General features: G+C 39.2%; 1 protein-coding gene across 1 annotated transcript in view; it reads right to left on the reverse strand.

Moving 5' to 3' along the window:
- mrpl11 (mitochondrial ribosomal protein L11) overlaps positions 1-14,405 on the reverse strand; it is a 50,298-nt gene that overhangs the window by 4,358 nt on the left and 31,535 nt on the right. Inside the window, exon 3 of the mRNA XM_067457703.1 lies at positions 7,234-7,329. Coding sequence (XP_067313804.1) covers positions 7,234-7,329 — 96 coding nt within the window. The remainder of the gene's footprint in view (positions 1-7,233; positions 7,330-14,405) is intronic.

A 14,405-nucleotide genomic window follows, 5' to 3' on the forward strand; every position in this document is an offset into this window, starting at 1 on the left:
AGGTTTTTGTTTTTTTACACATATGTTAAGAACCACAGAAAAATATTAAAGGGGTGGTTACATGTGATTTCCCTTTTTAACTTTAGTTAGTGTGTAATGTTGCTGCTTGAGCATAAACAGTGTCTGCAAAGTTACAGCGCTGAAAGTTTAATGCAAACGGAGATTGTCTTTTTAAGTTATGACAGTTCATTGCCTACAAAAACGGCCGGTTTGGACTACAACGAGCTTCTTCCTGTGTTGGTGACATCATAAACCCTTGCTAGTCAGCAGATGTGACTTCTGCCCGTAATGGTAAGGGGCGTGGCGTTTCCGGACAACCTGTGCTAGGCACTTCAGCCAATAAAACTACAGGAAACTACATTTGGCCATCTAACCAATCTAAGAGCATTGTGTTTTTTGGAGGGATGGGCTTCATGGAAGCAGGAAGCAAACGAGCCGTTCAAAGGACAGTGGAGAAAGCGGTGTGGAATAAAAGTAAAATATAAGAAAAATACGGTGTTAAAAAAAGAAAAAAGTATTAAGTGCTTTCTGGTAACCTTTGTTGATATTTCAAATCACCAAAACAAACACGTCCCTACCTCCAAAAAGGGTCTCGGCCCTATTTTGATAGCTCCGCCCCACACATATACGTAACCCAGGCAACGACTATGGCAGAATCTGTGTTACTAATCCAGGTCGAATATTCAATGAAAAAGTCACCCCTTCCATCACAAAAACACAAACCGTTCTCATGAACAACTCGATAGAACACGAGTCGACAGTCCAACTAACGACATATTACAGTTATGACCGGATTAGAGATATAGCGATCACAAAAACACAAACCTTTCTCAGGAACAACTCGATAGTACACAAGCTCCATAGTCCAGCTAACGACATATTACAATTATGACCGGATTAGGATTATATAGATCATGAAAAGAGGAAACAAACATATATTAGGAGTTTAGTATCGTACCTGTCAGACACATTTTGTGAGCTGAGGCTTGAAACACTGAGGGGATTTAGATGCTCCATACGGTGTGGAAATGAACGGGTCTTTATCATCGCTGAAGTGAACCACAATACGATCGTAAATGGACGAACAAGCCAACATGACACACGAGCATATTAAAGCAAAAGCCAGCATATATTAGTTCTTTCTTGGCTAATGTCCGTCCTGTGTGACTCCTGTGTTTTGAATAATGTTGTGCAATGAGCCTCTCTTCTCACCATAGACACGCCCCTTACCTGCTGATTGGCCACAAGTTTGTTATTTCACTCGGCCTGAGTCCTTTTTCTAAAAACGGTTTTGAAATAACGCTTACCCCACCTTTAAGTCATGTTATACTGCGCCCCATAAACACAACCAAACCTAGAAAAAACCAAGGAAACACCCCTTTAAGAAGAGCTGTTCCACACTAGTGTCTTGACTTAACTAAGGCATGAAGTGAACCAGGACTGCAACTTCTGCCCCTCAAAAACAAACAAACAAACAAACAAACAAAGAAGGAAAAAGGTGTGATCACTACCCATAGATACATTTAAAGAAAAAGTAATACTAAAAAATAAATTCTAAAAAATGTCCCACAATTAATCATATATAAATAAAGCTCACCCTTATCTATGGCAGTTAATCTGATGCATTATGGATTTGTTTGTTGGGTTTATGTTTTTGATGATTATCTGTTGAGACTGGGGGAACTAAATGGTATTTTCGCTTCTGGCTTTGTGGGCGTCAAGCTATCGCTCTCGGCCTCTTAGTCTCATCGCGCATAGCGGGTGGTATCGCAAACACCATCCTCTTCGAGAGCGAGAAGAGCTAAAATCCTATAGCATCCAATAGTCTCTGGAGCCTGACAGAATCTCATTGGCATCCATAGACTCTGACAGCCTCTCATAAACTCAGTCGAGTCGAGTGAAGCCAGGCGCATGCATCCACACCCTCCAATCCCCCAGCACACACCCTTGACTGTCAGGCCTGCCGAAACCGAAGCTTTAAGGCAGGGATTAGTCTGCATACAGAAGCTCAAAAACAATGAGTGTGCAGCAGACAGCTTAATGGGGCAACTGGGACTTCACAGGCAGTCTGACTTGGGGAGAAAGCCTGGCTAAAATGCATTGCAGCCATCCGGTTCAAGCCTAAAGCGAGCATTGTGCTGCAAACTCAACCAGAATTTTATCCACACCCCCTGCAGCTAAAGATCACGTAGCTCAGGCTAATCTTCAATCCCTGTCGAATGCTCATCAGTAGTGAGAGGACGCTAGCTTTAGGGTCTAATCTGCCTGTAGGACTCGAAGAATGAATCATAAAAAGACATTTTCCCTTTGTTTGGAAATGGAGTTTTATATTCAGGATGTCTTAAAGGGATAGTTCACCCAATATATAAACATTCGGTCATCATTTACTCAACCTCATTGCTTTAGAAAGCCATCTGACTGTGTGTGGAATACAAAAGACTATTTATAGTAGAATGTCAAAATTGTTCTTTACAATGAAAGCTATTGGCTTGCAATATAGCACTTATATAGCACATGGGTCATATTGACTCATTTTATCTTGATTTTTTGTTCCTTGACTGCCCTTTGGTACTGCCACTGTTAAAATAACAGAATGAACATTTATCAAAATGCCTCAAATAAAGAAAGAGTCAACATGCTTGGAACCACATCAGGGAGAGTAAATGATGACAATTTTCATTTTTGGGGGACCTGTTCTAAGACAAATTTAATTAATTCATATTAATATTGCTATTGCAAACCGGTGTTGGAATAAATCACTCACCAACTCAAGTTTTACAATTTGGGTGTGTAACTCAATCAACTGTATCATTTCATTTATCCTGGATAAGGCCAGTTGAACCATTTCATTTCTAAGCAATCAGACTTAAAAATCCCCAAATTTGGACTAAAATAGATGCTAAATAGCAGTGTTGGTATTGTTAATTAAAACTAAAACTATAAAAAACAAAACAAAAAATCTAATAAAAAGGAACAAAAGCACATTATTAAAAAAACAAAAACAAACAACTAAAATAAATTAAATCTGAATATATAAAAAAAGAAGGTCATTCAAAAAATTATAAATAAAACTATAATAGTATACAAATAATAATAAAAAATATAAATAACACTGGTGACTAGGGATCAGAATAAGAGGGCATTTACACCACACCGTTTTCAGCTAAAGATGGAAAACTGCATTTTGGACTTTCATTTAAACATTTATTTAAACAGTGTTTTGAGGGCCTGAAAATGGCAACTTTTGAAAATGTGTTTCATATTGCAAGTTTGTGAAAACAATGCTGTTTTTGTTGTGTTTAGTGTATTCTACAAAAATGAAAATTCATGAAAACGCTGACATCATGTGCATGCGTATTATTACGTGTTCAGTCCAGACATATATTTCTTCTCAATGTGACCGCACAAGCTACTGGCTTGGCATGCATAAAACAGCATTTTTAATCTTTTATAATTTTAGATGTCCTGGAGACTGAGGATAGGTTCTTATGACTTGGGCCAGTAAGCAACCACCCTGAACACCCGAGTGTCAAACCTGGCTCAGAAAAGTGACATTAAAGGGAGACAACATGGCGAAATTAAGTCAATAAATAATCTATTTCATACATTTAAAAAAAAAAATTTTTTTAAACAAAAACAATACATCAAGATATATGTAATGACTGCAAGTGAATAACTGTGTTGTGAGAATCAATGCTTGGATGCAAATTAAAACAAATATTCTCACAAATAGAGCGCTGGTTTAGCAAATTGCCTAAAAACAAAATCAGAACCACAACACAACAACTGGGTCATAACACGGGCAACCACCTAGCAATGTGCTACAAACTGTTCAGAACACCTTAGCAACCATGTAGCAATGCCCTTGCAACCAACCACCACACCTTAGCAATGTAGCAGCAAATACTGCATGAATGAGCACCATAGCACTCAGGTTCTTGAATACATAAGTATTTATTATTATTGCAAAAAAAAGAAATTATCATGTCAACTAGGGATGCACCGATACCATTTTTTCAGAACTGTTCAGATACCAAAAGATCTGAGTATCGGACGATACCGATACCAGTATAGTTTTGCTAAAAAAAAAAAAAAAATCTTTGTAGAATTTCTATATCTCAGTGTGTTGAACTGATAATCTCATTTTTTTGGTGTGTAAAATACAATCTACTAAATATAGACAACTTTATTATAAAAAACAACATCAAAATTCAACAAATATAATAAAATCACGATATGTGACAAAAATACTACTATAAACTAGATTAGTGAATAAGATTAGTGGATAATTCAGCAAAACAAGTTACTCTAGAAAAATCATGGGTGCATAATAATCGTATAATTGTACCGACTACAGAGCGTCTTCTCTGAATTTGCCTCACAGACACATAATCCTAAATAAACCCGTCTCCGGCATGATGACTCCAATCATTCAAATACTCATATTTTTTTTAAACTGACAAGTCATCCTAAATAAACTCATCTCCGCGTGATGACTCCAATCCTTGAAATATTCATATTTTTGTCTCTATATGTCTCTTGCGTGACACCTTGTCGAATATTCCGTTCTAATATGATTTCGGACCTGTAAGGTTGCCAGAATAATAATCATACACTGTTTGATAATAGGCCAGAGGAGAACTGGCACCCCGACTGTCTGGTTTCTCCCAAGGTTTATTTTTCTCCATCATGCCCTGACGGAGTTTTGGTTCCTTGCCACTGTCGTCTTTGGCTAGGGACGCTGAGTCGGGGACTAAATATCTAAAGTTTTAACTAAATACTAAAGTTTTCAACTAAATATCCAAATAAAATGAATTACTAAATTAACGATATAAACTATATCACTGCTATATGAGCTGATAACATCACGGTTTTCTCCAGAGCGCCTGTACAGCCGAATCAAATTTTGTTGCAATATTGTCTTGTTTAACACAGTCAAGCTGCTTTGAAACAATCGTCAGTGTAAAAGAACTACATAAATAAAGTTGACTTGACTTCAAATCTAAACATTTAGTTTAACATTTTTGTGCCGAACAAATAAAAGCAAATAAGTGTAACACTAAATATGGTAAAATGTTACATGTTGTAAAATACATTCATGAAAAACAAGCAAATATCTAGAAATAGAGCCTATATGCTAAAAAAATTAAAAGACATTTATTTTAAATGAATAGCACAACTTTTTAAGGCACCAGCAACATATTATAGATACGGCAGAACAAGAAAGGCTATTAAAGGGATATTTCACCGCTTTTTCATATTAAACTGTTATTCCCTTAATTAAGACGAGTTGATACAAACCTCTCTCGTCTAAGTGCGTGCACTTAATCGCTCTGACACGCGGTGACATTCTGATAGCATTTAGCTTAGCCCACTAAGTCATTCACTATGGTACCAAACAGAGATCAAGTTAGAAGTGACCAAGCACCTTCACGTTTCCCCTATTTAAATACAATTACACAAATAATTGAATGATCAAGTATGGTGACACAAAATAAAATGTGGCACTTTTCTAAGCGGATTAAAAAGAAGAACTATAATGTATTCACGTGAACTTGAATTGAACCATTAAACTATGGAATGGCTTCAGAACACTTATAATATAGTGCACAAGGTGTTGATGATGCTTTATAATGTGTTTGTGCCTTTTGTGGGGATTAAAAATAACACAATATTATATGCACAGTATCAGATTTGGATTGGGCCTTTCTGACCGATACAAGATCTGACAAATAATGGAAGGATACTGAGTTTCGAAACGGCGCATCCCTAATGTCAAGAAGTCAAAAAAAAAATCACAGCGGGCTGTTGCATGTGTATTCAAAGAACGAATGATGAATGACGACAGCACTAGGGTGCACATTTTCCTCTCTCTCCCTCTGAAAAGGTCCTGGAACGAGACTTGATGTACCTGCAGAGGAGTGCCAACTACAAAGGCTGACAATTCCCACCCTCAGGCAACCACAACTGACAGGACAACACAAAGGGACGAGCTAGATGAAGGTGACATTGTTGCCGAAGATGTCTAGTTCTACTTTATGCAACAGAAGCCTCTAGATTCAAACTGTGGCAAAGCTGAACAGCAGACACTCGCTTAAAGCAGCTCAGAAGAAAAGATTATGTGTTTGCAATCTGACTGAGACAGCATTAGACATGAGCCAGAGACATTAAAACACCCTAGACTGGGTTGGGTGGCAGTGCCGGAGCATAATACGGCCATATCATTTCCTCACAATGTCCGCACCGCCGTCTGGACTGCCACAGCATCAGCCCATTTCGCTTAGACACAGAGGGTTTTCGAAACTGGGACTTCCAATTGAAAATCACAAGAGCTTTTTTAACAGTTACGTAATGTAAAAGAGATGGAGACCTGTAATGAGAACTCTCATTTCACGCAGTCCTGCCACTTTAAAATGTGTGATCAATGACCCCTCTGTAATAAAAAGCCATTTCTCGCAACCTTCATAATGGGCCTTTGCTCAAATGCCCCTGCACTCTGTCGCCGACTCGGCAAGCATTACTAACAGCCATCAATCCATCTTTATTTAAGAGACTGAGAATATGAGGAGAAAGTGCTAGACCTCTCATTTTGTTACAGAAAGTGGGTGAAAATGGAAGGGAACAGATTAGAAGAGACGGAACGATTGTACGAGGGAAACAAAGACTAAAAGGTGTCGGGGAAAAAGCTGCTAATGCACACAAGTGAGGGATCCATCAGACTTTGAGAAACTTTGAGTTGGAGTACATTCACGGTCTTTGACTTCAAAGACTATGATGGAAAGTGTGTCCTTGACAAAACGTAATGATAAACTTGCTGAAGCTCCTTGAGAAAGTAAGCGGAGAGATAAACCTAGGCCAGATGAACATTGCATGCACCGCATCAGTGACTATTCCTCGTTTACGAGTCACGCTCAGATTGGGAAAGCTCTGTTTAATCCACTTCGCTCAATACCTTCATTTGATCATAATGTCAGGAGAAGGCCTAATCCGCGCTTTGGCATTCGAGAAGCATCTAACGCTGTTTGCTAATGCGTCTGGGATGCGAGAGTAAACGAGCACCCCCGGGGGCTCATAAACTGAGAAAACAAGCAGCAAAACAAACGAGAGCAAGATTGATCTAAAGCAATAAGGTGTGTTATGAGGCCCCCAAGATGTCACATCTGTGACTGATTGGTAAAGTGCTGTTGACGTTGAGAAAACGACAACGGTTCTCCTTATTAGTGGTTACATTACCTTCACATTGATCTTGATGGGAAGAGGGATGCCTTCTTTGAGGTCTTTGGTTTTCTCGTTGAAGTCTTTGCAGAAGGCCCCGATGGGAATCCCTTTCTGTAAAAGAAGGCATAGGAAAAGCGTTCAGAAAGGTTTAGACCCACATGCATTTTAGCCTGTTATTCATTTTGGCAGTCTTTTGATGAATACCAATAGCCATTTAGAGTGGCTGCATGGTGTCAATCATTCGATAACTCATTGGTGCACTGTGAATGCCTCGGCATGCTTGGATGCCTGCGTGAGTGAGTGAGAAAGCGAACGAGAGAGGCTGGTGGAAGCCTATTTACCCAAGGGTGTGAGTATGTGTGTGTGTGTATGTCAGAGTATGGCAGTCATCATGCCTCTGAGGCTCCAGATAAATTAGATTCTCTTGCCTGGCCCTTGCCAGACAGAAAGCTAAATGTATAGCTGACATTAAGTCAACATTGGCTGCTTTTTCTCCTGAGCAGCTTCACCAGAGCATGAGTGTTTTCTGTGGGTTGACTGCAGAGGCGGCTGCTAATCAGTAATCTTATTACAGTTGTGAAAGTTTTTCTTGCACTTGAACTTTCCAAAGGATCCACAGTGACTGTAACACTTGTTTCATCCTGTGGTAGATGCCCCAGAGCTTTATTTTACAGTCAGATTAGGAAAGGGCAGCTATTGCCGTCATCAGCCTGGTTACAACTAGACACTAAATCCACGGATCACCCTTAGTTCTACCACTGACCATTTGATGCATACTGCCCTAAAAATGCCACAAACTGGTAAGTTAAGGGCCTTTCAAGTAAAAAAATACATGTTAATGAGCAGAATTGTATTATCAGATGCGAGTTTCAGATGTCTGTGAAACAATCTGTACCTATTATTTTTTGGATGGACATAAAGTCATCTTAGCATACACTACCATTCCAGGGTTTGTGGTTAAGATTTTTTGAATGTCTCTTATGCTCACTATGGCAGAATTTATTTGATCAAAAATATAGTAAAAACAGTAACATTGTTAAATATTATAATTTAAAATAATTGTGATGGCAACGTTTTTTAGCATCTTACTCCAGTCTTCAGAGTCACATGATTCCTTAGAAATCATTTTAATATGCTGATTTGGTGCTCAAAACTCTTAATTATCATGGTTGGAATCAGTTGTGCTGCTTAATAAAAATTAAATATAAATCTTTTGTAACTTTATAAATGCCTTTAATGTCACTTTTGATCAGTTTAATGTATGTCTGGTATACAACAAATCATACTGACCCCAAACTATTGAAATGTGCTGCATTTCACAAATTTTTCTGTATATAACATTTTTAGTGTCTTCTACTAAGGTATCATTTACATTTACATTTACATTTAATCATTTAGCAGACGCTTTTATCCAAAGCGACTTACAAAAAAGGGGAGAGTAATAGAAGCAACGGAACAGACAAGGCCAAAAACCTGTAAGAAATCTCAATTAATTAGCACAATACACAACAATTTTTTTTTTTTTTTTTTTTTTTAAAGACAGACATCTACAACAAAAACTCACGTCCGCAAAGTGCCGAACACTGGATTTTGATAGCTATGATAACAACCCATTAGGACTAAGGCTGTTGCCCCAGCTGTTGTCGTTAATGCAGATTCAGTGGCCCAATGGGTTGGTTTTGTATTCTAGCTAAACGCGCAGCAATAGCCATCTACAACAAAAACTCACGTACGCAATATACAGAACACTGGATTCTGATAGTTATGATAACTATGTAACATACCCGCCTGAAGGCACAAATCCGGATGAGAGACGTAGATATGATCCAGGAGTGTGCGCTTTTGGTCGTTGCTGTGGTGATCAGTAAGTGCTATTGTGTATTGGTCAAGTGCAAATGGAAAAGATGTGTCTTAAGATGTTTTTTAAGAATGGCTACAGACTCGGCAGCACGAATTGAGATCGGCAGGTCATTCCACCAGGTGGGAACGGTCCAGGAAAATGTCCGTGAGAGCGATTTCATGCCTCTTTGGGATGGAACCACGAGGCGCCGCTCACTCGCAGAATGCAAGCTTCTGGAGGGTGTGTAAGTCTGAACAAGTGAATTTAGGTATATTGGTGCAGAGCCAGTAGTTGTTTTGTAGGCGATAACTAGTGCCTTGAATTTGATGCGAGCAGCCATTGGCAACCAGTGCAGTTTGATGAAGAGAGGCGTAACATGCGCTCTCTTCGGCTCATTAAAGACCACTCTCGCCGCTGCATTCTGGATCAGCTGCAAGGGTTTGATAGTGCATGCTGGAAGCCCAGCCAGAAGAGCATTACAATAATCCAGTCTGGAGAGAACAAGAGCTTGAACCAGGAGTTGTGCAGCCTGTTCTGATAGGAAGGGTCTAATCTTTCTAATGTTGTATAAAGCAAATCTGCAGGACCGGGCTGTTGCAGTAATGTGGTCAGTGAAGTTTAACTGGTCATCAATCACAACTCCAAGGTTTCTTGCTGTCCTTGATGGAGTTATGGTCGATGAACCAAGCTGAATGGAGAAATTTTGATGAAGTGCTGGGTTAGTTGAGAAAACAAGTAATTCTGTCTTTGCAAGATTGAGTTTAAGATGATGCTCTTTCATCCAGTCAGAAATGTCTGTCAGACAGGCAGCGATACGAACACTGACTGTAGGATCATCTGGTTGAAATGAGAAGTAGAGTTGAGTGTCATCACCATAGCAGTGATAGGAGAAGCCGTGTTTCTGAATGACAGAACCTAATGATGACATGTAGATGGAGAAGAGAAGTGGTCCAAGGACTGAGCCCTGGGGAACCCCAGTAGCTAGATGATGTGACTTAGACACTACACCTCTCCATGACACCCTGTAGGACCTACCAGAGAGGTAAGACCTGAACCACTGGAGAGCAGATCCTGAGATCCCCATCGTCTTAAGTGTTGATAGGAGGATCTGGTGGTTAACTGTGTCAAAAGCAGCAGACAGATCCAGCAGAATTAGCACTGAGGATTTGGAAGCTGCTTTTGCCAGTCTCAGTGCCTCAGTTACCGAGAGCAAGGGCAGTCTCGGTCGAATGGCCGCTTTTGAAGCCGGATTGGTTGTTGTCTAGGAGGTTGTCCCGTTCAAGAAACATAGAGAGTTGATTGAACACAACTCACTCAAGGGTCTTTGCAATGAAAGGCAGAAGGGATACCGGTCGGTAGTTTTCTAAAAGTGCTGGATTCAGAGAGGGTTTCTTAAGCAGTGGGGTTACCCGAGCCTGCTTAAATGCTGTGGGAAAGGTGCCCGTGTGAAGAGAAGTGTTGACAATGTGAGTGAGTGCAGGAGTGATTGAAGAAGAAATAGCCTGAAAGAGGTGAGTGGGAATAGGATCAAGTGGACAGGTAGTAGGGTGATTGGAAAGGATGAGTTTAGAAATATCTGCCTCAGAGAGTGGAGAGAAGGATGGAAGCGTGTTCGTGTTAGTTGTTGAGATGTGCGTGTCAGTTAGTGATGAGGAGAACTGTTTGCTAATGAGAGCTGTTTTGTTGGTGAAAAATTATGCAAAGTCATCAGCTGTAAGAGTTGATGAAGGAGGGGGAGGACAAAGGAGAGAGGAGAATGTTTTAAAGAGTTGGCGAGAGTCAGAGCAATTGTTGATTTTGTTGTGGTAGTATGTTGTTTTAGCAGTGGAGACATTTGTAGAGAAAGAAGAGAGAAGAGACTGATAAAAGGCAAGGTCAGTATTGTTTTTAGATTTCTGCCATTTCCTCTCTGCCGCCCTGAGTCCAGAGCGATGTTCACGGAGAACTTCAGACAGCCAGGGGGCAGATGGGGTGGGGGGATGGGGTTATCAACCAGGATTGTGTGGCATTCAGAATATAAATTAATTGAAATTCAAAGAATTTCACATGATTGGAACTGTATAAATTTTGCACAACCATGTTAATTATTTCAGATAAATAAAACTGCCTCAAACAGCATGTAAAACAACCCTCTACGCACACCTTGGCAGTACATTTTTTAGTTTAGTCGCCAGACTGATATACTTTATTTTATTATATATATATATATATATATATATATATATATATATATATATATATATATATATATATATATATATATATATATATACACACACATACATATACATATACATAATATACATATACACATACACACATCAAACTTCTCAATATCTTTGTAAAATGGCACAAGTTTTTAAATACCTGAATGTACACTCTTAACATCAGTCAATCAAGCTTTAAAATATGTTATGATAATCAAGTACTATTTAATGATAGAACTTTAGTAATTAGAACTAAAACTGATGTATAAATGTATGTATGTCATTTAACTGAATGCATGACTGATGGTGGTGCTTAAGATGTTGGTGTTTCTGAAAAAAATAGATAATGGTAATATAATAATAATAATTCTACTACTAATAACAACACACTAAGGATTGATGAGCTGCTAGGTTCATGACTATTAAATCACGTTGACAGCATTTGCTCGAACTGATTTGCTGAAATCAAAACGGGGACAGGACAAGATGAGCGCCAGCTAATGAGATTGCTGTTTTCGCATTAGTTCCGCCCACTACCAGAATAAAAACCCTGCATATCTTCTGCTTGTTCTTAAAAGCTGAATAATTCTGATTGAACGTTGCTATTTTTGACAGGAAAAAACCACAAGGAATACTGTTAACATGTAGCGCGTCAATTCTGCAGGGTATGTAAGACTCTCTCTCTCTCTCTCTCTCTCTCTCTCTAGAGACTTTATAGTACGTTCGTCAGCGAATGAAAATATATCTATGCTAAACTTATTCTTAGCCTCTAACACACACACTGGCAAGTAAAATCTAAGAATTTATTAGTGATAATATGATAGATATACTAATGATAAATATTATTTAGTTGCCCAGAGTGATAATTTACTTGCAATGTAGAGGGTTGTAAAAACCAAATGAATTGAGTTTGGTCACTTCAAATAAGTCAGACATTTCCTCTTCAAAGAAAGTGTATGTAAGATTGTGGCCAAAACTGGTACTGCCCCTCCCCCCCCTCCCCCCTGACTCGAGGTTGCCAGATAGGCTGCAGGATCCAGCAGGAATGTTTGTAGCTGCAGCTGTGGTAACTAGAGCAGATCTGGCAACCCGGATGCTGAAACACTACGGACTTTATGATTGGTAGATAGGTGGAGGGCGGAGGGCGGAGCTTCAGGCCAAAACACAACATGACAACATCAGTTGAGGGCTGCAACAACAACTTTTAAATGACAATATCCTGGCCGGACTACTGTTGTCAGTGATCTAAGTATTATAAGTATGATTATAAGTATGATTTCTTAATGTCTAGTGACATATCAGGGCCATTTTATGATTAATTGAAATATATTTCTTACATACAGTTCCTTTAAGTAGGTGGTTCTTGGCTAAAATAAGCTGCAAAATATAACAGTTAACTCCCATATGTGATATACGGGCCAAGATAAACAGCACTTTTTTGTATAAAATATATTTGCAAGGAACTACCTTGGCATTGATGTTTGATCCTAACTTATAAATACTGATGCAATCTCTTTAGATTAGTAAAACCAAACACTGTCATGCGAGAAAGGCAAATATTACCCCACAAATCCAGAGGTATTACTGTTCAGCAATTTCAATTTCAACACTAATGAAATGAAAAATAAAAGCCCTGGATGGCAGACAGCCTATCTCCCTCCTGACTTGCTTATTAATAGTAATCCCATGTCAACCCCACTAGCATCTCCCCAAGCCCCCCAACTTCAGCAAGAACAACAGATCTAAGTAAACAAGAAAGGCGGTGGGTGATTCCTAATTAAATATGGATTAATATGAGGTTGTTAGGAGAGCCTCAAAAACCCCTGGGCGAACGTGAGATTCCAAACCGCTTCCACTTCGGTTTTTCCACCCGCTGCTTAATATCTCCCTTTAAAGTTTTCTGAAAAGGAGTTCAAATGAGCAAAGACATGCAGAGGATTGCAGACCGTGTGCTGACGTCAGGCAAACAAGACATTCAAACAAAGATGGAAGAAACAGTAGTAATTGTGTTTTGTGTTGCGCTTTTAATATCATAAGTGAGGCCATTATAAAAATGGGAATCTGTTGTTGGTTGAAAAGACAAGGCTCGAAGAAGAAGATTGCTCTGGCAATCTTTACGGAATAAAGCTCCGGATGACCAAGGCGCTTTGCGTTTAATGGCAGATACATTCACTTTCAAGTGCTGGCCAAATTGCCAGTCTAGCTCTCTAAAACCCAAGATCTAATCATCCAGAAGTCAAGCGGTCCAATTAAACCTCCTCTTTCTTCAATAGTGTCTGATAAAAGCAAGACTGCAAAGAACAAAATGGCTGCAGTACATCACCTTGATGGAGGCGTGCTACCAACCTTGGACACTGCACGTTATTTATTATATCAGATGAATATTAAAACTGTTTATCATATCAATATTCTCTAGGATAAAGCAGCCATTCACAGTGAAGTCCCAGACGAAGAAACATCCTGCCTGAATTGTGTGATATTTCCAGACACCGAATGCTTTCTAAACAATCATGCTCACAGATAAAATCGTTATGAAATATGTTGAAAAAAAAAAAAAAACCCTCTAAAAGACTGAATAACACCCAGACTGTATTTGTTATTCACGAAACATCTCCTCCTTTCTTCATTCTTTTCATCAGTTATCCCACTTTGCATTGGTTTCATTATTATAAAGCAAGCTTTCAGCTTCAGCAATTCTTTTTAACGAGATGGCCGCTGACATGGATGAATGACAAAAAGAGTGAGAACAGACCAGCAAAGTAACAGCCGTTTCAGATAACTAAAGTAACAGATTGAAGGTCGACACATGCAAGTATGTCTAATAATACAGCACACGTGTGTGTACACTTCCAGTGCAGGACAGAGAAGAACAGTGTTACGTTCAAGTCATGTCCCCTATGAGAACAATAATGAAGATCAATACGAACATTCAGGAGGTCCATTTGACAAAAGCGGGTGAAAGGTTTCAGAGGGCTGATGTATGGAGAAGCCATAGGGGACCCACATGAATAAAGAATGTATGTGTGAGGGCTGTGAGCTCATTCCATTAAAGAGAAGCAAAAGGAAAAGAAGCACAGTGGTGGGTTCAAGTGGTTCAATCACTTTACAGCAAAGCCTCCGAGGAGAAGGCATTAGAGGAC

Source organism: Pseudorasbora parva, chromosome 11 (genome assembly GCF_024679245.1).
Source record: "Pseudorasbora parva isolate DD20220531a chromosome 11, ASM2467924v1, whole genome shotgun sequence".
Classification (NCBI taxonomy): Eukaryota; Metazoa; Chordata; class Actinopteri; order Cypriniformes; family Gobionidae; genus Pseudorasbora; species Pseudorasbora parva.